At 47.5% G+C, this 23,015-nt stretch overlaps 1 protein-coding gene across 1 annotated transcript; it reads left to right on the plus strand.

Moving 5' to 3' along the window:
* The first annotated feature begins 51 nt into the window (after nt 1–51).
* On the plus strand, nt 52–22,670 carry MDH1 (malate dehydrogenase 1). The gene is made up of 9 exons (XM_078858701.1): nt 52–163; nt 3,056–3,154; nt 4,365–4,461; nt 6,403–6,578; nt 9,275–9,397; nt 11,834–12,010; nt 13,475–13,588; nt 15,305–15,394; nt 21,913–22,670. Exons 1-9 carry the CDS (start codon nt 161–163, stop codon nt 22,039–22,041), a joined length of 1,008 nt encoding a protein of 335 aa, XP_078714827.1. The 5' UTR covers nt 52–160; the 3' UTR covers nt 22,042–22,670.
* Nucleotides 22,671–23,015: the final 345 nt, after the last annotated feature.

The following is a 23,015-nucleotide window of genomic DNA, read 5'->3' on the forward strand; positions in this document are numbered from 1 at the left end:
ATAAACAAATTCTTGCGCGCCGGAACTACAAGGACTCTTTGCGGAGCGCGCACGCGTACACCTTCGCACGCACCGCGGCCACCGTCCTCAGTCGCCCTTGGTCAGCAGTCGTGCCGAGCCGCATACTCCAACTCTTCCTCGTCCTCCTCCTACAGCAGCAATGGTGAGCAGGGCTGCGAAACCACTCGTCGGCACAGTCACAGAGTTGTTGAACGCACCTCGTAGACAAACACTCGTCGACTGACCTGCCTCATTACAGTGGCTGGCTAATTGGTGCTCGGTGCGTGTTGTCATTGAACGATAATTGCGCTGGTGAGCCGTGGCGGGCTCTCTCGCCGCGGCTCAACGCGGACGCAGCGCCGCTGTGCATTGCTCTGTGCGATTGTTTAGCGTTCATCGTCGAGTTGCAGTTGTTGAATTGTGACTGTTGAGCTGCAACTGTTAAATATATTCGACCTTGTGTCGCGAAGCGGTTACGGCTGTCCGGCTGAGGGGGGAGGGGGCGTGTCGCTTTGCTTTCGACCAATGGAAGGGCCCGATAGTAAGGAGGTGCGGCCGGGCTGGCCAATGGGAGCAGCCCTTGGATCGGCGCCCGTGTTCGCAATCGGGCCATGAGCGCCAGACCACTCCACTGCTAGATGAGAGGACCTCATCCTAACCCCCCCCCCCACTGCTGTGCGGGGGTTAGTTGACCATACTTCACCACGCTGGTCACTGCGGGTTGGCGAAGACGAGGAGCAGAGACGTTGGCGCGTAGGATGGTGTTAACGGTGGACTTTGTCGCATTGCCGATGTTTTGAAGCAATGCCTCACGCGTTCCTCCCATGCTGATTGTGTTATTTGGCGTTACGTTGGAGTGTAATGTTAGTGTGCATGCATTTAGCGCATCTAAAAAATGTACACAAGTAATTGATGGCTGTAGTGCCAAAAAACTTGTTATTTATATGTTTTGTAATTTCGTTTATAAATTAACTTTATGTTAAGAGCAATATAATTAGTTTTAAATTATGCCTTTTCAGTTCTAAAGGTCATTCTAAAATACTTGATAACTGATTTTCCTCACTTTTTTGTGTTGTCTATCCTGACTTGATTAAATCATTTGACAGTCCACTCTTTGACAGTTGTGTCTGCGGCTTAATCCTCCAACTCAATTGGAGCATTACTCTCTGTACAACGAGCTTTTGTTTTGGGTTATTGAGTTCTACCACAATCGCTCGCACATAATTTGACTATCTGTCGTCAGAACACCATCGTTGTCGGTCGAGGCGTATTACATAATCAACTGTTAAGTCGAAAGTCGACCGTCCTACCCTCTGCTTTGTCATTGGATGATATAAGGGCATGTGGACGCGGGTGCCAACATCAGCAGCAATACAATGCCGCCCTGAAACACGCCGAGGACATGCATAAATAAGTTCCCAATAGTACAGTCGAAGCCGAATATCATGATACAGCAACACATCTTCACATCACACTGGGGGGGGGAGGGTAATGCAATCGACAACTCGTGATACAAGCACGCGCCATACAGAAAGAAACGTGCTCACACTCCCCCGTGCTTATGTCCAGTATCTAGCTTAATCTTAAAACGGAGTTGCAACGAGGTTTATGATGTAAGAGTTGTAAAAAAATGATAACCTTACGTGAGGGAAGTGAACACGATCACCTAGGCGAGGGCCCATTGGGACTTGGCGTCTCTGTTTAAGGCAGACCTGTGGTTTATTTATAGCCTCCAAAACGACGCGAATTAATATTGAGCTATTTTATGATTTCGCGTCGAATTAGGACCCATAACTTCTATAGCATCTGGAAGTTCGCCAGCATTGCTTCAAGCAAGTCTGACTGCTGGTGGAGTTGTACAAAGCCGGTCCATTGTTTTGACGTCCTCAATCAATGCTGCTGAGGCTATTGCCCTCCCAGCAAACCGCGGGGGCCAAAGGGTTGTGTAAGATAGAGATGAACGGCGAGCCATATATGTAGGAGACTTTGCTTTTCTACATTCGTTATTGACATTCTCCAGAAAGACACTCATGATTATTGGGTTTGAGTAAAGACGGCAAGTGGTGGGATTGGATTGACTAACAACAGGTAGGTGGAGTCTTCCTGCGCCCAAACTATGCCACGTCGCAGGCAAAGTCTGATAATGCGTGCACCGCTCCTTGCTTGTTACTATTAAGCTTGCTTGCATTTTATTTACATCTCGTTGCACGTCAGATTTTTTTGGAATTGACCTGTATTTTAAGCGGTAAATAGACATGTTTGTTCAGGGGGCCATCTAATCTGTGTTGCATAGAACAATCGATCGATTGAAATTCTCTGCTAAAATGTAACAAACATGGGTGCGCATTCTTTGCCTGCAGACGAAGGTCACGAAGCATGACTTGGCAATGCGGGTATTTTGCGATTACAGATTTTTGAAAGTATTTAATTGGAATCAAGGGTTACGCACAGTGCACTGGCGTGCTCATCCGTGGAAGTGGCTGGTGCTATTATTAGCGTCTCCCCAGACCACAGCCTTATGAAGTCGTTAGGCTTTAGCATTCTCCTCGTGAGTACCGCATTTCACAAGGATATCTCAGAAAGGGTGTTAGCTTCGTGCGAACATTTTGTGTGTACCTGTACAATGCTGGATAAGGGCCATCTCACGCTTTATGGATTTGGCCATACTTCACCACACTGGTCAGTGTGGGTTGAAGGTGGGATGCATAAATGTGGGAGCATAGAAGGACAGTACACCCATGGGTTTGCTGCACCGCCCACTTTTGTGTTTACGAATAAAACACCTTTCGTCAGCAAGGCATACATTACACGTGGAATACGTTTATTTCGTGCTCTTGTTGTTAGCGTTACTTTTGGCTTCGGAACCCGAGTACCACCCAGTCAGCCTGAATAGACACGATATGCACCACATTGGCTCTTTATTGACTTCTTACTGGTGTTTTTTTAGCTATGGATGTTCTGAGTAAATCAGTTGTGTTGTTGTTCATCGTTGAGAGCGTTAAATGCAACGACTGTGGGCATCGTTTAGATGTGCGTGCGCGTGTCCTTCCAACAGACGGGCACCGTGAAGGTTCTGGTGACGGGCGCTGCCGGGCAGATCGCCTACTCCCTCCTGTACAGCATTGCCAGTGGCAATGTCTTCGGCAAGGATCAGGTGAGGAGGGTCTGCCCTCGTCATACCAAAGACAAACTCCAATGAGTGTTGATGACTCCGAGTGGAGCCGCAAGGAGGAGATTGCAGTACCCTACTTGACGTCTCCGAGAGACTGAAGTGGTAGCTAATTAGCGGTTGGCAGTGGCAACTTTGCAATACATCGTTTGGAGGTGCTCTCTCTTGGTGAAAAGAAATCAAGGTTTTCATTCCAGTGCGATCGTCGAAGGGTTGTGTGAGTTTAAAGTCTGAGAGGTGGGGATGGACGCACACCGTCGTGTGTGCCGACGGAACCGAGCCAGCTGGCGTGCTGCCGGGGTCACCTTGGGCCCCAGTGAAGACCAGATGCTGCTGCTGCTGCTGGCTGATCAAGTTACATTTTGTTTAAATTTAACTGGATGGGGTGTGCTGTCTACATATAAATAACGCAGTGTTGTGGTAGCACCGGCTTATTTTAATATTAGCATTTTTAAGCCTTTGGGTCTATTTCATTAATTTAAACATTTGTAATACAATTATTTATATAATGCTGCCATCAGAGGCAAGTGCAGCAATATCCGTTGTTGTGCTGCACTATGCTTCAAAGTCTCTGCTCCCTGCCTTCACGAACCTGCACTGACCAGCATGGTGAAGTATGGTCAAATGACCCACATGGCATGTGGCTGCCCATGTCCATCAGGTGATTGACAAAAGGACTACATGGCACAATAAAAAAACACGTCTCTCGTCTTGTAGTTCTGTACCTCGACTCGTTTAAACGATGCTATCTATTAGTGGCAAGTCAACGGCAGTCATCCCGTGTTGAGCCTCGCCCCTGCCATGGGGACGCGGAATTTCCACTACCGGGCTCAGGTTTGCCATTGATAATAATTGTAACTGCATTGCTTGTTTGAACAGTGAGACCCTTTTAATTAACTTGAAAAATAACACTTTGCATCTTTAAGTCTCATTTAGCAGATTTGCACCACTTGAATGCATATCTGGACTTGGCAAAATTCAAGCAGACGCTGTAGATTTAGTATTTTTGGCTCTGGGACGCGAGCCAAGCCGCACCAGTGGTTGGGAATGACCTTGCAGCAGGCGCTCGCCATGGCGGGTGCAGGACGAATGGGAGCCAAGTCACCTCTTGTGAAGTGATGCCTATGTCTCGGCGGTAAAAACGCGCGTCGCTCCGGTGTCTGTGTGTGTGTGTGTCCGCGTGGACCCCACGCAGCCCATTTCCCTGGTGCTGTTGGACATCACGCCCATGCTCGGCGTGCTCGAGGGAGTGGTGATGGAGCTGCAGGACTGTGCCCTGCCCCTCCTCAAGGGTACGCACGTAGAGGGCACACGCCCCGAGCCATTGACATGCGTACAGCTCGCGTAGTCCGCATGTGCAGCGCATGTGGGCAGCCTCAGCCCGAATTCATCATTTGAAGTTTAAAATCTTGAAGGCCTCTGCCAAAATTATAATAATTTTCGTCTGCAATTTTTTGGGATATTAATAAGTTCAGTTAAAGGGAGAATTGAACCTGACGGATGTACAGTGCTCTAATGTTGTGGATATGAGGCATTGAGCATGTACAGTTTTGCCCTTTGTGGATACAGAGGTTACGTGAACCGATCACATACTAAATGTATGATGTGAAAATAGTGTATGCTTACATGCAGTATTAGATGCATGAGAGTAAGAAGCAAATTTATTGAATTAAAATAGATGATAATTATAATTATCATCTATGTAAAATGTATTCCAATTTAATTCCCATATTTAAGTGAACTACGGTCGAACATTCCCCCTGTATGACACAACATGGAGTTGCCCCCTCATCCAGCACTGGATTACGTCCGTCGGTCTCTTGTTGCCCCAAAACAATTCGCTTGCCTTTGCGCGATCGCGAGTGAAGGTCATGCGGCCTTCACTCACGATTGCTTGAGTGGCAACGAAAGCCGCCTCACGGCCTTACCTCTGCGACACGTCATACCATAGAAGTCGAAAATATGCTTCGCTTTGTCTCTTTCGTTGTATGCACAGGCAAGGCGAAATATTTAGTCGGTTAATCGTAAATAGTTCCTTGAATATACTTTACAAAGGACAAGCCGCTTTTTCTCTATTTGTTCACATCTAGTCGTACTGCCAATCTGCGCTTTATGATGGACAGAAAGAGCTGTGCTTCACGAGTTCAGGACGCAACGGGGCCCCCGTATTGTTTCCGTGCAGGCAGCGAGGCTGCTGTCATCCTGTGAGTGAATTGCACCTCGCGCGATCGCGGGTGAAGGTTCGCTCGAGCTGCGTAGCCATAGTTTTCGCACTTGCCAACTCAACGGACAAATAACATCCCGCTGACCTTTGCCTTGCCATTCCGTGTAATCTTATTGTTATTGTGAACACGCGGCCTTGCAGGCAGTTGCCCCTGAACTAATTCCATTAAACTTTCCTTGTAAATGTCAAGTTACAGCCCTTACCAATCCACTGTTGAATGAAGGGTGGAGATGGGCACTCGAGGACTGGTTCAGATATCACTCGCTACTGGTGTTGGCTGTGGCCAGGAATCGAACTCGGGTCGCCGGGTCCATACCACAGTGGTGTAACCACTGCCTGTCTGTTTCACCCATAAGTGGGAACAACTCGCACGCATATCATGTAAAGTATTGTAATCGTTCATGCGTTCATCATCCGACGACCAAACATTTACTTTGAGCAGTAAAGCAGTATTTGTATATAGAGCTCATAGCATATGTCAAACTGCATAAAGAGACAATTAGAATGTAAGTATTATACTATGCTACATATTGTACAATGCATATAGATTATCGTGATTCAGTGATTGATATAAATCCTGATCGTGTGATTGAAGAACAGTCAATCTGAAAGCTAGCACAAATAAAGTGGAGTCAACGCTTATTATAATGCGAACAATTTCAAAACCAACATTGTTAAATTAGAGGCGGCACTAAAACACGACACGAGGTGACGCGGGACAAAAACGCCATGGCGTCAACGGAAAGGGGCAGGGCGTGAGTATTCAGGAGGAGACGCGGCACCTGGCCTTCACTGTTCTAAGCCACACGCTTCAACGTCGTTATCATCCATATCAAATTGGGTACATTTCCTGACCGCGTGCCGGGCTGCATGGAGCCGATCGCCACACGCAAGGAGGATTTGCCACCTTTGTAACGGACGCCCTCCTCTCTGCGCTCGCTTAACCCTTCCACCGTCATTGTTAATGCCGTGCCGTGCGCGTTGCGCGACGGCGTTCCGCGCTGCGCAGAGGTGATCGCCACCGACAAGGAGGAGGTGGCCTTCAAGGACCTGGACGCGGCCATCCTGGTGGGTTCCATGCCGCGGCGCGAGGGCATGGAGCGCAAGGACCTCCTCAAGGCCAACGTCCGGATCTTCAAGTCCCAGGGCGCTGCGCTCAACAAGTACTCCAAGAAAACCGTCAAGGTGTGCCCGGCTAGCGTGTCCTCCCACACTCCACCCTGTCCTTTACACACAACAATAATAATAAGTAACTTGTCACACGCCTCGCTGGTAAAAAAAGGTTGGAGCTTTACTAGAAGGCGCAGAGCCCAACTGTCAAAGGCTCGCCAGAACAAATGCTCCCCAAGGTGCCCACGACACATGACACATTATATGCTCTGATCTTGAAAATACCGAGACTGCTTTTTCCAAACTGTGACTTCAGTTCGCACGGGCATTTTCAGTTGTTTTTTCCACTCCACAACGTTCCAGTCATCTGTCGTTATGGTAATGGTTTGCAAGAGCAAATGTTGCAGGTTGGCTTTTGAACGGCCACTGTTTGTACAGTATATATTCACCTCCTCTTGCACATGCCCTGCTATTCAGTTATATGCAAAGTTCACCTGGAGACAAATAGCCAGAACAAACATAACATACATTAGAATTTGAATAATGCAAGAGACAAATAAGAAATCACTGAAAAATACAACTCTATTTGTATAAAAATAAACCTGTGGACCTTGTCCTCCAGTGGCGTCAGCAGAGGGCAGTGTAGAAAAATCAATTGTTGTACTATTCTATGCTCCAACGTCTATGCTTTCCGCCTTGATGAACCCGCACTGACCAGCGTGGTGAAGTATGGTCAGATATCTCTCAAGTCCCGCACAGCGTGGGAAGACCCCCTCATCCAGCAGTAGATTATCCAAGAGGGCTGTCCATGTACTGCCGTCACAGCCTTTGCTGTGATGGGCACCCAATAAAAGCGTGCACACGTGTTTTGTTTGGTTTATTCCACCACCTGCCCCCAATGTAGATGTCACATTTTGCTTTAATTAAATTTGCTTGTTGACTTAACAACCGTGAGTAAATTAATCATTTATATTTCGAGGGACGGGTGCCAGCTGCTCATTATCCACGATTGAGTGCCACAGGATGTCAAAAATCTATCAATAATAACAATAATTTATCCGAGAAAGACTTATTGAGTCTCTTAGACTCTCTTTTCAGGAGGGAACTGAATTTGACCAGTCAGGTTTTATAGAGCGTTTTTAGCTTGTACAAGGAATTGCTTTGCACGAGTACCCAGAGAAAGACTCTTAAGGTCTACACACATAATAGGTGCATAAATCCTATTACTGCTCTTCTGCCAACTCTCAGCGCAGGGCGTGGGAGTTTCACAGATGTGTTTGTCATTCGCAAGCTCGTTGCGCTGGGTCACAGGCATACGCGCCATCAAGCCAGGCACGATGCGATGTCCGTGTAGCGTGGGAATTGTCACACCGCAAACTGACCTCGGTTTTTATCGAAAAATCAAGATCCACCTCTGCGGATGATAAAACGTGGTTAATACAATCGGCGACATTAACATTTTACCACGCATATAACACACCGACCATAGGAGATGATCGTAATGATATTAAATTTAACAGTAATGGTACCCGACAGATTTTTCCGGTTGATCAAATTACGTATGGCTTTCCTGCCAGTCGTGCCATGTGTTATTACTCGCGTTCCATTCATCCCAACGCCATTCATCTGCCATAGAAAATCTCATTATCGCAGACTGAATGAGTCTCTGTTTCGTTTTAAAACTACATCAAATAAGTGGAAGGTTATTCAAGCCTTACTCTCACACTATAATACAATTTTATGGAGCGATTAACATACTCGAGCTTTATAGAGCAATTCGACATGTGCGTAAACAGCCGTATTTAAATTTTGGGTCTTCCGGGAGCTCAGGTGGCTGTACAATTACACTAATTCTCCAGCAGAGGGTGCAGCGACATCAGACATTCAGAAACGTCTTTTGTAATGGGCTACGGTTAGGTCGCGCTGTGTGGGGCAACGCTTTGGTAAACTGCTCAAAACCCCCAGGGGCCATCCTCTTCGCCGTTTCCAACATTTAATGTTCATATGCCAGATAAGCCAGTGCACACTGCAAGCTGATAATCACAATCAAGATGGTTGGTATTGATGCTAACCTGTTCCATGGGGGGGTCCTGGGAACGAATTGAGAAACGCTGGTCTAGAGGGATCATTGGAATTGAAACTTACATGAAAATCTAATTGAAAATGTAAGCATAGTATTATAAACCAAACATTAAACCTTTATGAATTGATCATCATTTGCTTAAAACACAGTAGAGAAGCCCGTTGACACTGGAGGTGTACTATCCTGTTTGCAACTGGATAGTCTGCATCTTTAGCAGCTGAAGTTTTTTTTAAATTCTGCATTATTGTTCATTCGCATGCCTATATTATGTGTACCTCAGCATTCTCTATCTGAAAAATGCCGCTGGTCATTCCATTGGAATTTGCAAAGTAGCACTACTTTTCATGCGCAACTGCACGTGAGCCCGTAATTGCTAAACCCCTTGAATGCTGTTTCAGTTTTAGCACGGTGAGTACACCGCTGCTAACATGCCACGCGGCGGTGCTCACTTTCGATGCACGTGCGTGCTTACATCTTTGGCCCCGTCGGCAGCGTAGCTATCGAGTGTGCGCACGGTGCAATCTTACCGGGGCCCGAGGGACCCGGGCGCCGGGCTACAACGAGAGGGGTGGGGAAAATGGAGAGGAGGGCCACGTCGCATTCCGTGCGTCGGGGCCCTTGGCTGAAGTCGACGCCGCCGCTGCTCTCCTGGTCCTTGCGTAACCGCGGTGTCTTCGTGCGTGCGCAGGTGCTGGTGGTGGGAAACCCGGCGAACACCAACTGCCTGATCGCCCTGAAGTCCGCGCTCACCATCCCCAGGGAGAACTTCACATGCCTCACTCGCCTGGACCACAACCGCGCTGTGTCGCAGGTAACCCCTCCTATCTGGTGCTTATTGGCCACAATATAAATTCTCTACACTGTCGCCAACTTCATTTGTCCTCTAAGTCTGTAAATACGTCAGATCTTTGCGGTCTGGAGACATACGGCATGCAGGGCCTGTGACCTTTAATCTAGGTCGGAAAGTTGTGATTTAAAATGATCATCATGCTAATTTATGGTCGTTTTAGAATTTCTAAGCTGTCATTTGCCTCATTCTTTTTAGGCGAGACGCAGGAGTAGTTTCGTAAAATGAAGAAAAATCGGAGTAACGTGGGGAACACATGCAGTCCTTGGGTGAACTTCAATCGTGAAATATCACGGGCATATTGCGTTAATTACAATACAGGTGATACTAATTATGATTGGTGAGAAGAATTGTCATTGTTTAGCCAGCCAAGTCTCACTGAGTCTCAATACTTAATATAGGACGGTCCTGTTGGGAATGTTTGGCCGATTTTTTTTTCTAAAGTATTTACATTTTCAGTGTGGGAAGAAAACGGAGTGCTTCGAAAAAACCTTAGAAACAAGGGGAGATTAGAAACCTACTAACTGTACTGCGTGATATATGGATATCACATGCACGTGGTTCGTCCCCATCTTTGTCAGCCACCAACCCACTTCCAGGCATTTGGATGGCAGGCATGCTTTACCTCCGCTCCGGGGTAAATGATGCGTTTCCCACAGCTGTGGTTCACTTTCATCCATCCATTATGCAGCTCTGGCACGACACATTGGCAATAATTTAAATTTCACCGCTACACTTGTGTTTTTTTTTATATAAATTCCGGCAATTGTCAAACGCAATTTTACTCGAACGCAATTCGGCGGTTTAGACCATGTGTTTCTGCTCGTGTGTTCATTGGGGAGTTACCAGCGCCACGCCGGGGAGGGTCGATCGCCAAAACAGCACACCACCGTCTCCTGGTTTTGGGGGGAAACCACGTAGATGGATTTGCTGAGGAATGCGACGCGCGGGATGGGTGCACTCGGAACTTCCCCCGAAATACCGGAGAAGGCAGAGCGTGAGGCAGGGGAAGGAGTGGGGAGAGCACGAGAGAGAAGCACGCTTGACAGTTCTCTAAAGCCGGCAGAATTGTCGGGAATCTCCCATTATTAATCCAGCCCAGTGGCCGCCGTGCCGGCGCCCAGACACATTGATTGGGATGAGTCCCGTGCTGCGATGAACGCAGCGTTTAATCATAGGGTCCACCACTTTCCCCTCCCCCCTGGGTTTCTCCAGTAAGGGGGGGCGTATATGGCGCAGCTCCAGAACAAATGGCAGATTACAAAAAAAAAATGACAGATGACTCCGACCGAGCATAATGAATTGTATTACTTGTGTAACACTTTAACCATTTGTAAGCTGGAAAACAGAGTGGTTTTAGTGTGCGAGTTGATTCTCGTACCACGTCTTCTCAATTTGAAAGTGACTGGTGTTTTTATTGGTTTGTTTTGTACGCTTAGAATATAAACACCCGTGAACTTACGACTAATATGTTGGCTGCTCTGGCAAAAGTGATACACCGTTAAGATACCAATGTTTACGGTTACACTGTTTCTTTGCCATTAATAATATTATAAATGGTGATTCGTCTAATGCTATTTTTATTAAATGGTGTGTGTTTAATACTTAATAGATTAAATGTATAAATTATACAGGTCTGTCAGAACAGCCATAATCACTTTAGGGTTATAAATGCATACATATTATGCATGTGTGTTTATATATTAATGGGAGTGGAGTGGTGGCGCAGTGCTTGGTGGTGTTCTCGGTTGTGAATCCGCTGAACTGGGTTCGATTCTTGGCCACTGATTTCAGTCCCAGGCCTCCTCCTCCTGCCATCACAAAGCCTCATTGGACATCTGTGAAAAATATTTTTTTTGCTCATCAGATTCCTCCGGTATAAATATTCTAATTCATTGACCAGTGTGTGGAGAAGGATGGCCAAACAACTGCCGTGACTGACACGGTGTGGGGAGACTGTTATCCAGCGGTGGATTGACAAAAGACTCTTGGTTTCGGCAGTTGTAACTTTGTGTTTATACGTACGACACATACACATCTAACTGCTATCGGAAAATATTTTGAAGTCCTATTGTCTGCGCAAATGGCTCTGTGTGAATCAATTCATCTTTAATATTCGGTTTTTAGAGCTCCTTATTTTGGCGGCCCATAAAGTGAAGTAATTGTGAGGTGGCTCAGAGGTCAGAGTAACGAGCCTGCACTTCTAACAGCCTGGATTCGAATCCGGGTTTCAGCCATCCATGGTTGCACTGTGGTCTCAAGTGTAGCAAGTTTGTGGTCTCGACCCAGGCACCAGTGACACAAAATGTACAATTTTATTTGATTTTCAAATAACTTTGCTTCACGCTCTGATCTCTGAGCCACTCCGCCACCCTTGGTAACGAATCGCCGTCCCCCCAGGTGGCTATACGTGTCGGCGTTGACGCGGCTGCCGTCAAGAAGGCCATCATCTGGGGCAACCACTCGTCCACGCAGTACCCGGACGTCCACCACGCCACCGTGAACGTCGGCGGACAGGAGCTGCCCGTCTTCCAGGCCGTGAAGGATGATGCATGGCTCAAGGGCGACTTCATTTCGGTACGTCGCTGTCGAAACCATTGGCCTTCATCTAGCAGTGGATAGATAATGGATTATGATGATCATGTAGATGATGCTGCCCAGGAAGGCACCAACCAACAGAAAAATAGTTTAAAATGTTTTCTGTGTATTGCTGATGGCTAACTTGGCCCCTTACTCTGCAGTTGGTGAAATTAGCACCTCCGAGTACCACAGTCGGCTACGTACAACATACATACAAGACATACTTCCAAATAATGCCTCCTGTTGTTTTCAACGACTTTTAATTTAATTTTGAGATGATACTTTATGGGAATGTCACTAATATTTGTCCACTTTTCAGCATAGTCTCCATCCTGTGCTGTACATTGGCACCAACATAGAGGCAGAGCCAACATTTCATCACAAACGCATCCATTGGCGGAACACAACGGTTTGCAAACGTCATCGTGTAGAGCGCCGTCCTTTCAACACTGACCTCCGAGTCGGTATCGGGGCATTTCCACCGTGTGTGCCATATCTGGGAAACAAACCGGCTTTGCCAAGAGCTTAGCTGCGACCTTGAGCATTGCTTTGGCTAAGGAATAGGAAAACAATTGGCATCAAGCGCTCGTTACAAAACTTGTCTGAATAGCAACCGCCTGGCCGTAATAACCACGCTCGAGCACTCTGTCGCCTTCTTTCAACTGTGTCTGGGTTCCGGAGTCTGTTGGCGGTCCGGTTTAGTCTCTTGTGCGGACCGCAGTTTGTGTGCCGGGGTATCGCTGGCCATGTGGGAGCAGCGTTGACAACCCTGTGTGGAGCTGCCTCGCGTATCCTGCATTGAGAACCCTCTGTGTAAAATATTGTGCCCCGGTGTCTATAAGCGCCTCTATTGAAAATAGATGTGTCTAGATGCTGCTACAAGCTTGCTTGTGAGCGTGTGAACCAGCTATAGCTGGTGCAAAGCATATAGTGTTTTATATTTTTACATACGTATGATTGACTCGCAGTAAAAACAAACTAAGCCAGTAAGATATTGCAGTGAGTACAAATACATATTTTATTTTATGATTTTATCGTTTAGGTACTCATTATATCAGAGTGCAGGATTAGTAGGCAAACATGAAGATTCAAAGTAATCCTATAATGGTTATAAGCGGAATATGGAAGGATCGGGGTCACAACTCTTGTCGGCATCTCACGCCGGTGTGCGCGGAACCCACCCGTACACGAGAGCCCGTGATGGACGATTTTTTAGCGAGGATCCGAAGGCCCTCATTATTTGTGGATCCCCAGTCGGACATTCCAACGGCTGCTCCGTGCCCCGGCAGATTCTCGCTCCATCTGCGCAGGAGGCTGGTGCCACTCGCTCGCCCGCTCGCTCGCATCTGTCCGCTAAAACGCAACGTGAGGCTCGCAGCGGTGTCGCTGGGAAAAAAGTTTTGCGGATTTAAATTAAATGTTTGTGTGCTCTTTCATCCCCCCGTGTTTGGTCGCCTGCAGACGGTGCAGCAGCGTGGTGCAGCGGTGATCAAGGCGCGCAAGCTTTCCAGCGCCATGTCGGCCGCCAAGGCCATCTGCGACCACATGCGCAGCTTCTGGCACGGCACCGCTGAGGTGTGCGCCGCCTACTCACCGAGCCGTCACGGGCCCGCTCACCACCTACACACCCGCTCAACGCCTGCACACTCGCCAATTGACCGCCTACACACACACACGCTGACCGCTTCCATACTCAAGCGCTCAACCACCTCCTTTCACCGCTGCCAGACTTGCTCACCACCTCCGTACTCCCCTCCTCACCACGTCTACTCCCACCGTTTCTCGCACACTAAATCCCTCACCACCTCCACTTACTCCCTGTGCTTGCTCACTCCACCCACTTTCCATGATCGCGCTCCACTCCAATTAAGCGGAGTGATCTGATGGCCTGGTTTTGTGTGTTTTTTTATATCTCGGTGAATTTGCATATACTTAATTTACTATGTTTATAATATAAGTGCATTAAACATAATTACCAGCAAACCGGAGATTTATTTACTTGTGCTCGTGCATTTTCCAATTACGCGAATACGCTTAAACAAATATTCATACAAATGTGTGCTTCACAGAATAACTTTTGGCCAAAAATTAGACAAGGATGTAAATAAGACCTGTGTACTTGTTTCACGGGAGAGGCATCTTATCTTGAGACGAGTTGAGCGCGGCTATTTCTCCTTTCCCTCGTGCTCTCTGTGATAACGGCGTCTGGATTTGTGCCGCTCGACACAAATCAGTGGACGCTGAACGTGCTCCTGGCAGTGCATTAGTCAGTGAGGTTTGTTACCGCTGCTCCTGGTCTCAACTTGAATGCAGTCTCCACGGACCGGCGCAAGCAACCCGCTATCAGGCTATGGCTGTCCTTAGAGTCAGTATCTCGCAAGCGATTTAACCTTACAGACACAATTAAAGCAATTTTGTCAGTGTTTGGAGAGATGAGCTTTATTTATAACCACATATGTTCTGTGATCCTTACTGTTGGGTCTCTCTGGGCATGTGATGATTGACCTCTTGACGATTTGATTTGGGCTCGCGATTCAATTCACAAATCTCAATTTTACGATATGATTTTTACCATCTCGGCCATATTTTTGCACGATGTTTTTACATCTCCTTTTCTACAATGTTGTTATCTCCGATGCATGCGAGCGTAAATAATCTTACGTCAGTCAATTCATCCGCGCACGGTTGCGTGGCCTTATCCAACAGTGGCTTCTTCATGTGAACGTTACGTTAGTTGTTGCGGTAGCCGACGGCGATAGAGATGTGAAGCACAACTGCCCCGGCAGGTGCTGTCCCGCGCTGGGGCAGCGAAAGGGTGAGACTGGCGCCCGGAGCCATGCGCCAGCCTCCGCGTTTGAGACTTGGCCAGCGGAACACTTTGCCACGGACCCGCCGTCATTTGTCTTAAGCCAGCCGTTCAAAATGGCAAATGTTTATCTACTTTTCACTTTGTTTGCACAGCACCCCCCCCTAAAAAAACATGAAATATGATTAAAAGCCGAATTAATTGTTAATAGTGTCCGTAAATTAGAATTTGAGTCCATCTGGTGCTGGAAGGGGGAGGGGGGGGGCTGTGTGCATTGCGGGTGAAATTGACCAGATGGTCTTTTTCTAAAAGCAGAATTACGCATCCTTGGCAGGCATCGAGGGTACGAGCCATATGTGCGACCCCCGTGATTGAGCGGTTTGTACGGAACCCAAATCGTCTCGTGCATGAAACGTGTGCAGCGGTGGAGCTTTGGCGTCCACCGCCGAGTGGACGTAACCCGGCCGTCCGGCGTCTCGTTGCAGGGTGACTGGGTGTCCATGGGCGTGGTTTCTGACGGCAACAGCTACGGGATCCCCGCCGACCTCATCTACTCCTTCCCGGTCGTCATCAAGGTGAGGGTCGCGGCGGCCCCTCGGCTTCTTGCCACCGCCGCGGTCTGCCAACAGCGCTGATCACGCTTCGAGCAAATGGGGTTGAGTTTCTGTTGGCCTGAGTCTCTTGGTGACCGCGTGGCAGGTTACATGTTCGTGTGGTCATGTGTCAACTGCTTTTTGTGCGTTTAATTTTGTCGTCCCGCCGCACCTGCGATTAGCACGGTTGTCTACGTACGGTATGAAAACACACTGTCCTGCGGAGGGAGCTGGTAGGAACGTTGGGTTGCTCGGTCAATGGCCAGGGTCAACGGCGCGTGGTATATTCCGCAAATATGCCCGACTGAGGGCGGGCACAAGCCGGCGTGAGTAGATTAAACATTGAGTTTTATAAGGGCACCACTAGCCCCACCCAGCCCCACCCTCCCCACCCAGCCCCTCCCCACCCAGCCCCTCCCCACCCAGCCCCACCCTTCCCACCCAGCTTCTCCCCACCCTCCCCACCCAGCCCCTCCCTCCGCACCCAGCCCCTCCCTCCGCACCCAGCCCCTCCCTGCACGACGGACGGACACAATAATCCCCTGTGGGCTGGTGTCACCAGAGGTTCCTACCAGTATAAGTTATACATACATACGTCCTGTGGCACTGTAATGATGTGGCTGAAAGTCACTTTATCATCTCTTTTCTCATTAACCTTCAAATTGATGTCGAACATCCACAAAGGCTACGAATCTTTTTTTAAATATATATGTTCTCTGCTTTCATTAACTTTTAAACTTCAATAAGATGATCACACAGCATTAAACATTAATGCTCGCACGGGCCGCTTGTCATGTCAAGTGAAGCATACGAAGGGCCCCGTCCCCCCCCCCCCCCGCGTGCACCAAGCTGCCTTGGCCGCCAATCTCCCTCCCAGGGCTGCCCGACAAGCCAAGCGATGGGCACCAAGGCCCCCCCACAAAACACGTGACCAAATCACCCAACGTACTCCCAGTCTCATCAGACCATGGAAGCTGAGCAGGCCTGAGCCTGGATTGTAATTGGGTGGGTTACCACTGTGCATAAATCAGGCATTGTAGGATGCTACAGAGCTGCCGAGGGTAGTTCAGCAAAATACATTGTTGTACTGTACTGTGCTCCAACATCTGTGCTGCCCACCTTCAAGCCGCACTGACCAGCGTGGTAAAGTACGTTCATGTGACCCGCGAGGCTTGGGGAGGTCCTCATCCAGCAGTGGATTGACAAAAATGTTCCGTACATTGACACAAAGCCTCAACTCGTGGCGTGTTCGTCCGCTGGTACCCGTGCACATGAATTGGGGGCATGTGTTGTGAAAAGATAAGACGTGAAGCATTGTGAAAAACAAACTTCTTTTAGTTTCAGCACTTGTGTTTTTGTGTTGCTTCTTCCCTTACATTCTCTTCAACAGTGATGTTTAAAAAAAAATATTGCTTCCCCCCCCCCCCGTTCCAACGTGTGTATGATAAGCGCCTTTGTGACTGGACAGGACTCGAGAGCAAATGTTAGAGCCACACCATCGCACCGCGCTCCGTGTGATTGAGGCTGAAATCAAAGTGGTCGCCCACCCAAACGGGTGGACCGTGCTCATCCCTTTACATTCCTGAGCTAATGTGGAAATTCAGAATTCCTATGGCAAGGGTAACTTGATCTACAGGCGAGTCACTATTGAGTCGCTGTGGTGAGATGTTAACTACTGCGCGCCTGCTATACAGGAGGTCATGGATTCTATCCCATATTTGGCGTTTGCACATTCTCCCCGTGGTTGCGTGGATTTTTCACCGGGTCCTCTAGTTTTTCCTTCCACATTTAGAAACACGCGTTTGGAGTATTTGGCCGCTATAAATTACCACATGATAAACCACTTAATTGGACAATCATTTGTGTCCAAATCACTTCTGAAAAAGAGCTACATAGCTCAGTGGGCCTTACCTGGAAAATTGTAAATAGTTTAGTTTAAAACTCTTTGGTTCTTTCGGTAAGTCACGTAGGTAGAAATGAAACAATAAATTGCGACGTTTCGATAGCAACACAAGCCATCGTCTTCAGGTGAAAATCGCGACAGCCATTGGGCAATGTCTGCTGCGAGCAGACATGGCGGCTGTCGCCTTACCAACACTTACTTCACCTGGAATGGTACTTTCTATAAACAAAATGAAGGTACCCCCATGGGATCCCTCCTATCACCAGTGGTAGCTAATGTGTTTATGGAGAAATTTGAAACAGATGCCATCCTGACATCCACCCTACGTCCTTCCTTGTGGAAAAGATACGTAGATGACACTTTCGTCATTTGGCCACATGGCCAAGCAGCACTGAACCAATTTCTCAATCACATCAATTCCATACACCCATCCATCAAATTCACCATGGAAGTGGAGAAGGATGGTAAGCTACCATTCCTGGATGTTCTGATTGAGAGGAGGCCTAATGGCTCGTTGGGACATTGTCTCCAGGAAAGCTACCCACACTGATTCCTATCTGAAGCCTGATTCCCACCACTACCCGGCCCAGAAGAATTCCCTCATCAAAACACTACACCATAGGGCCCACTGCATCTCTGACCAGCACCACCTAGCCAGTGAACTGGAGCACGTACACCGAGCCCTCAAGATTAATGGATACTCGGACCGCACAATTCGTAAAGCTGCATCCCCAACCATGGAGACAACCTTCTGAGGATCCAATCAAAACCATCACCTTACCGTACATAGCAGGTGTCACCAAAAAGATTGCCAAAATCCTAAACAAACACAAGATCCAGGTCCGATTCAATACGGTACACAAAATCCGTGATCTGATTCCATCTGTGAAGGATGTCATTCCTGACATGCAATACCCTGGAGTCTACAAACTCAGTTGTACCTGCGGTGGCAGTTACATTGGGGAAACGAAACGACATATTTCGGACCGGGTACGCGAACACAAGGCAGATCCGAAAAACGGCAGAACCAATACCTCTGCCGTAGCTGAACATTGCTATAATGCTGTGAGCTCACACGATATAGTTTTTTTCCGAGACCAAAGTACTTTGCAAACCTTCGGTTTACCTTCAAAGATGTGTACATGAAGCTATCCAGATATACAAACATAGAGACAACTTTAACCGAGAATACGGGTTTCAGCTGAGCAACCACTGGAAAAGGATGTGATTAACCAGCACGGCGACCAGCTTCTGCAACCTGGTCTGACCAGTCTTCCTCTCGCAGCGCAGCAGCCAGCTCCGCAGCAGCAGCAAATTCCATGGCAGCAGCCAGCTCCGCAACAGCGAAGCTCCGTAGCTGCGGGCTCCGTAGCAGGAGCATGCTCCACACCCTAACGCGTTAGCACGGCCATCTTTTGGATCGCTAACACGGCTGCTTTTGTCACACATGGACATGCAACCACCGGCATGACTGCATCGACTTGCTCATCTCTCATTGCCTTCAACATGCCACGCTATTTATTGCCTTTACACTATAATACCCCATTAACACCCCATTGACACTACTTCGGCTACCTTTGTTCTCCAAAACGTATATAAACTCTTGCTGATAACAGCTTCTCTTCACACGGCAGCAGACCTCGTGCTGCTCACAGCAGACATCGCGGCTGTCGCGATTTTCACCTGAAGACGATGGCTTGTGTTGCTATCGAAACGTCGTGATTTATTTTGTTTTATTTCTACCTACGTGACTTACCGAAAGAACCAAAGAGTATGGATTCCTGCAGTCACGAAAGCTTCAAATCAAGTTTAGTTTTAGTTTAAAGTTGTGGGAATTTAATTGACCCCAGAGAGATTAAGGGCAAGGTTGACCCACGACAAGGATTTGTAGTTTAAGCCTTCCGATTGCGAGCCGCACACCCAGACCACGTTGGCACGAGGCCAAGACGTCAGACCGACACTGAATACTCGGTGACCCAACGCAGACGTGCACGATGGTGAGGTCCATCACGCTGTTGACACTGCTCGCCACTGTGTAAACTTGATTCCTCGCTCTTGCTATCCACGCTGCATACGTTTGATGAAAATGTAATGGCTTTCCTGCTCTCCGTACATCACGTGTATCTGTTGAAACCCATAAAACCCAACTTATTTTTATAAGCTTGTAAGGTTATGTGCGTAAAAAAATATTTATGTGCTGAAAATAATTCTTCGGAGATAAAGAAATTGAATAGGCCAGTAAATTGCACGGCAGGAATTTTCTCCATGCGAGTTTGTTCACGCGCAAAATATTTTTAATTGAGTCGTAATTTACACTCTAATACATAGTAAACGTATCAGATAATTTAAATATTAATCTTTTTTGTTGCCATTTTTGCAAAAAAATGCTGCTGCACCAGTCTCGTGAATCAGTGCATTTTATTTCATACAGCGAAATTGAAATTCCACTCTTCTTCCCGCTTATCTCGGTATTCTGCGAAACATTAATGCGTAGTTATCTTTCGTCTTCCCAATTCCCCGTCGCATCTGAATGTACTACTGCAAAATACAAAGTTAACCCCACACCTACTGAACATGTTCACAGCACAATTGTTCACGCGCCTCAATTTCCACAGTGTCAACCGTTGGGTCTGTAGGTGCACAAGGCAAGAGCCAGCTGCCTGCCTGTCCACTCTGCCCCTGTTCAAGTGCCCATTCCATACCTCTACCTCCTGCCTATGTCTAGACGATGCAATCAGCTGATTGCTGAAGGAAGACACGCACCTCAAATGATATTCATCCCTTGTCTTGTAAACACGTACCTAGACTGTATTTTTGTCTCTTCGATAAAAGTTTCAAGGTTCATAGGAAAATATTGTTTAAAACCTGCAGTCAGATGTGTACCACATTAGCACTTTAGTGATGACATTGCAACATCACTGCCATACATCTAAATACAAGGTGAATCCAATGACACCTTTAGAATGCTTTGGTACCTTCTGTCAACTATTGTCATGCAGCTTGGGACGCACAACACAAGTGTGTACCTACAAGATGAGAGCTACTGATTTGTAATGGCCTAGTGTTGCCCATTGTGGAAGCGTGGTAATCTGCAGGCTGCGAGTGTTGAGTGAGATTTATTACTGGACAGTAAAGACGGTGAGCGGCACGGCTGTGGGCATGCGAAACATACGCGGCGGAGTGTCCGGGTGCGATTTTGTGAGCGGTGGAATAGTTCTGCTAAGCAGAGCGATTTGGAAAGCGCTTGTTTCAGCCAATTCCCCCGCGTGCAAATGGGGCACCGCTGGGTTTCCAGTGTTCATTGAAAGTTACGGGCGCACCACAGACCCGAGCGGTGGGTACTGGTGCACGTCGTTACTGTCGTGTGCATTAGCGGCGCTAATTAAGCCTCCCGCAATATCAATTGGTGTACGGTTGACTCCCGCTAGTTCAAATTAATTGGGACCGGACCCCATGTGGACCGGCAATTTATTTTGGATTAGAACTTGTCCATTAGAAAACAATGAATAGTCACTAATTAGCACTTAATAGAAGGTAGTTGGTGTGTGGCGTAGGTGGCTTGAATGCCACGGAGGTGTCGCGCGTTGGCACTCGCCGTTTCCTGCACGTTGAATCGTGACCTTCGGCGCAAGCGATAGTTGTCAGCCGTCATCTTGAGATCTCCTTAATTATCTAATTTTATTTCGCTTTTGTACGTTACACCAATCGCAAAGAAGAGGTTTCTCATTAGTGGACTTGACATTCGTGCGAATCAGCTTTCTTTCCTTCGAATTTTGGACACCAAACGGAATAGCAGAGTCCCAGAGGCCACATTTGTGCCTTTTACAAGCAGCTGAATTTAAATTGTTGTTAGGGCACCCATGCAAAAGCAGTTTCCAATTAAAAACACAATGATAATAATAATTATGTGGCAGTAGTGCCGAGTGCACTCTGATGCATCATAATTTAATAATTGGGGTCCGTTTTCCAAGAAGCAATTAAATGAATGACACGAGTGACAAAGCATTGTATGTATGGGTCGGTGTCATTAATTGGGGTGTAAGGATGCATCAATTAAAATTCTTAAGCTCACGCTACATGCATCAACTTGCACGTGCAAGGATCTGTTTCTAAATCCATGTATGTGTTATGTAATGGGTTTACCTGATTCTGCCACTATAGTTTATACAGCCACCAGGCATCTAATAATTCACCCTTTTCTCCCGTCTACCCCTTAGAGTTGATGAATTGCCTTGATTCGGGGACACGATTCATTAAAATAATTAATCTCTGTTTTGTGTTGTCTGAACCATTTAATTTGTCTTGTTTTTTTACATCCGCCTAAAGGTAGCACTTCCATGTAATAATTTGCATAAACAGTCGACTCTGACGTGCAGGAGCGCATCAGCGTAATAACTTATTTCACCACGGCTGGATGTGCGACGATGGCTATGGCGACGACACTGCGTGCGAACGTGTTCGCGTGGACGGCACGCCCCGACCTCGCTACGAGCGTTTCCCTGGACAGACTTTGCCCCTGGACGCCGGTGCCGTGGCAACGTCGCTGTGACTCAACTCCCCCCCCCGCCTCTCCCCCTCTCCGGACGTCTGTGCGCAGAACAAGAGCTGGAAGATCGTGGACGGACTCGACATCAACGACTTCTCCCGCGAGAAGATGCTGCAAACCGCCAACGAGCTGGTGGAGGAGCGCGACATGGCCCTGGAGTTCGTGTCTGAAAGTGCGTGAACGAGCGCCACGTAAAAACAAAGCAAACCCCTCCCCCCGATCCCCGCTGATGCCTCCCACAAACCCCCTCTGCCCACCTCGCACCCTCCCCAACGGTCGTGGCTATGAAGCGTATCCGGTGGTACCACCTGAAGCACGGACGATGCGTGTGGTGTACGTTCGTAATGTGTGAATTGAGGATCTAGGGAACTGAGAGAAATGGTTGATTGATGCGCCATAGGATATTAGCAGTACAGATTAACGCTTGATATTATCGTAGTCACGCACAGCGCAGTGAGCCCCATAGCTGCTGCCACTTTAGAATGTCCCCTGCACTTCCAATTTTGCTGAATGTACAACCACGGTGGTGAACACTCAAACGGAAGCATCAACCAACTGGTACGTTATAACAGTGACTGAACACACAGACGTATGTATGTTTAACTTCTTTTGCACCGTACGTAGCCAACCGTGCTAATCGGAGGTACGTATGCATATACATTTCCCTCGCATTCTCTTGAAGTTTCGTAGCGTACTCTTAAAATAAATGAAGTTGTCGGCGTGTCACCGAGTCTCCTCGAATACACAGATTTCAACCTGTAATAGGAATGGCTTGCACTTCATGACATACAATAAATGTGTGATCAGTGTCCCCCGGTGTCTCGCTTGCTTGATTGTGATGTCTGTCGGCAGAGTCCTAGCAAGGGAGAGATGCAGCTTTGTGCCTTGGTATCAGCTTGGCTGAGACCCAGGCAAACACATCCATCGATGTATTTGTTTCGGGGACTTAGGGAGCGAATATTAAAAATGGTTTAAGAAACTTTTATCAAAATCGACAAATTCAATTTCATCCTGTGAAATTGAAGTGTAATTGATTCCGTCTCATTCCTAGTATTGAAATTGATTTCCTAACTTAGCCATTTTTTTGGCACGTCACTTTGTATACGTTACAGTTTCTGCCACCATTTAATAACTTTTCACATTGTTAACATATC

The sequence above is a fragment of the Lampetra fluviatilis genome, chromosome 7, assembly GCF_964198595.1.
Source record: "Lampetra fluviatilis chromosome 7, kcLamFluv1.1, whole genome shotgun sequence".
Classification (NCBI taxonomy): domain Eukaryota; kingdom Metazoa; phylum Chordata; class Hyperoartia; order Petromyzontiformes; family Petromyzontidae; genus Lampetra; species Lampetra fluviatilis.

Coding starts and splice junctions, on each gene's coding strand:
- MDH1 (XM_078858701.1), top strand. Junction 3,155..4,364: donor ATGTCTTCGGCAAGGATCAG/GTGAGGAGGGTC, acceptor GACCCCACGCAG/CCCATTTCCCTGGTGCTGTT. Junction 12,011..13,474: donor TCAAGGGCGACTTCATTTCG/GTACGTCGCTGT, acceptor GGTCGCCTGCAG/ACGGTGCAGCAGCGTGGTGC.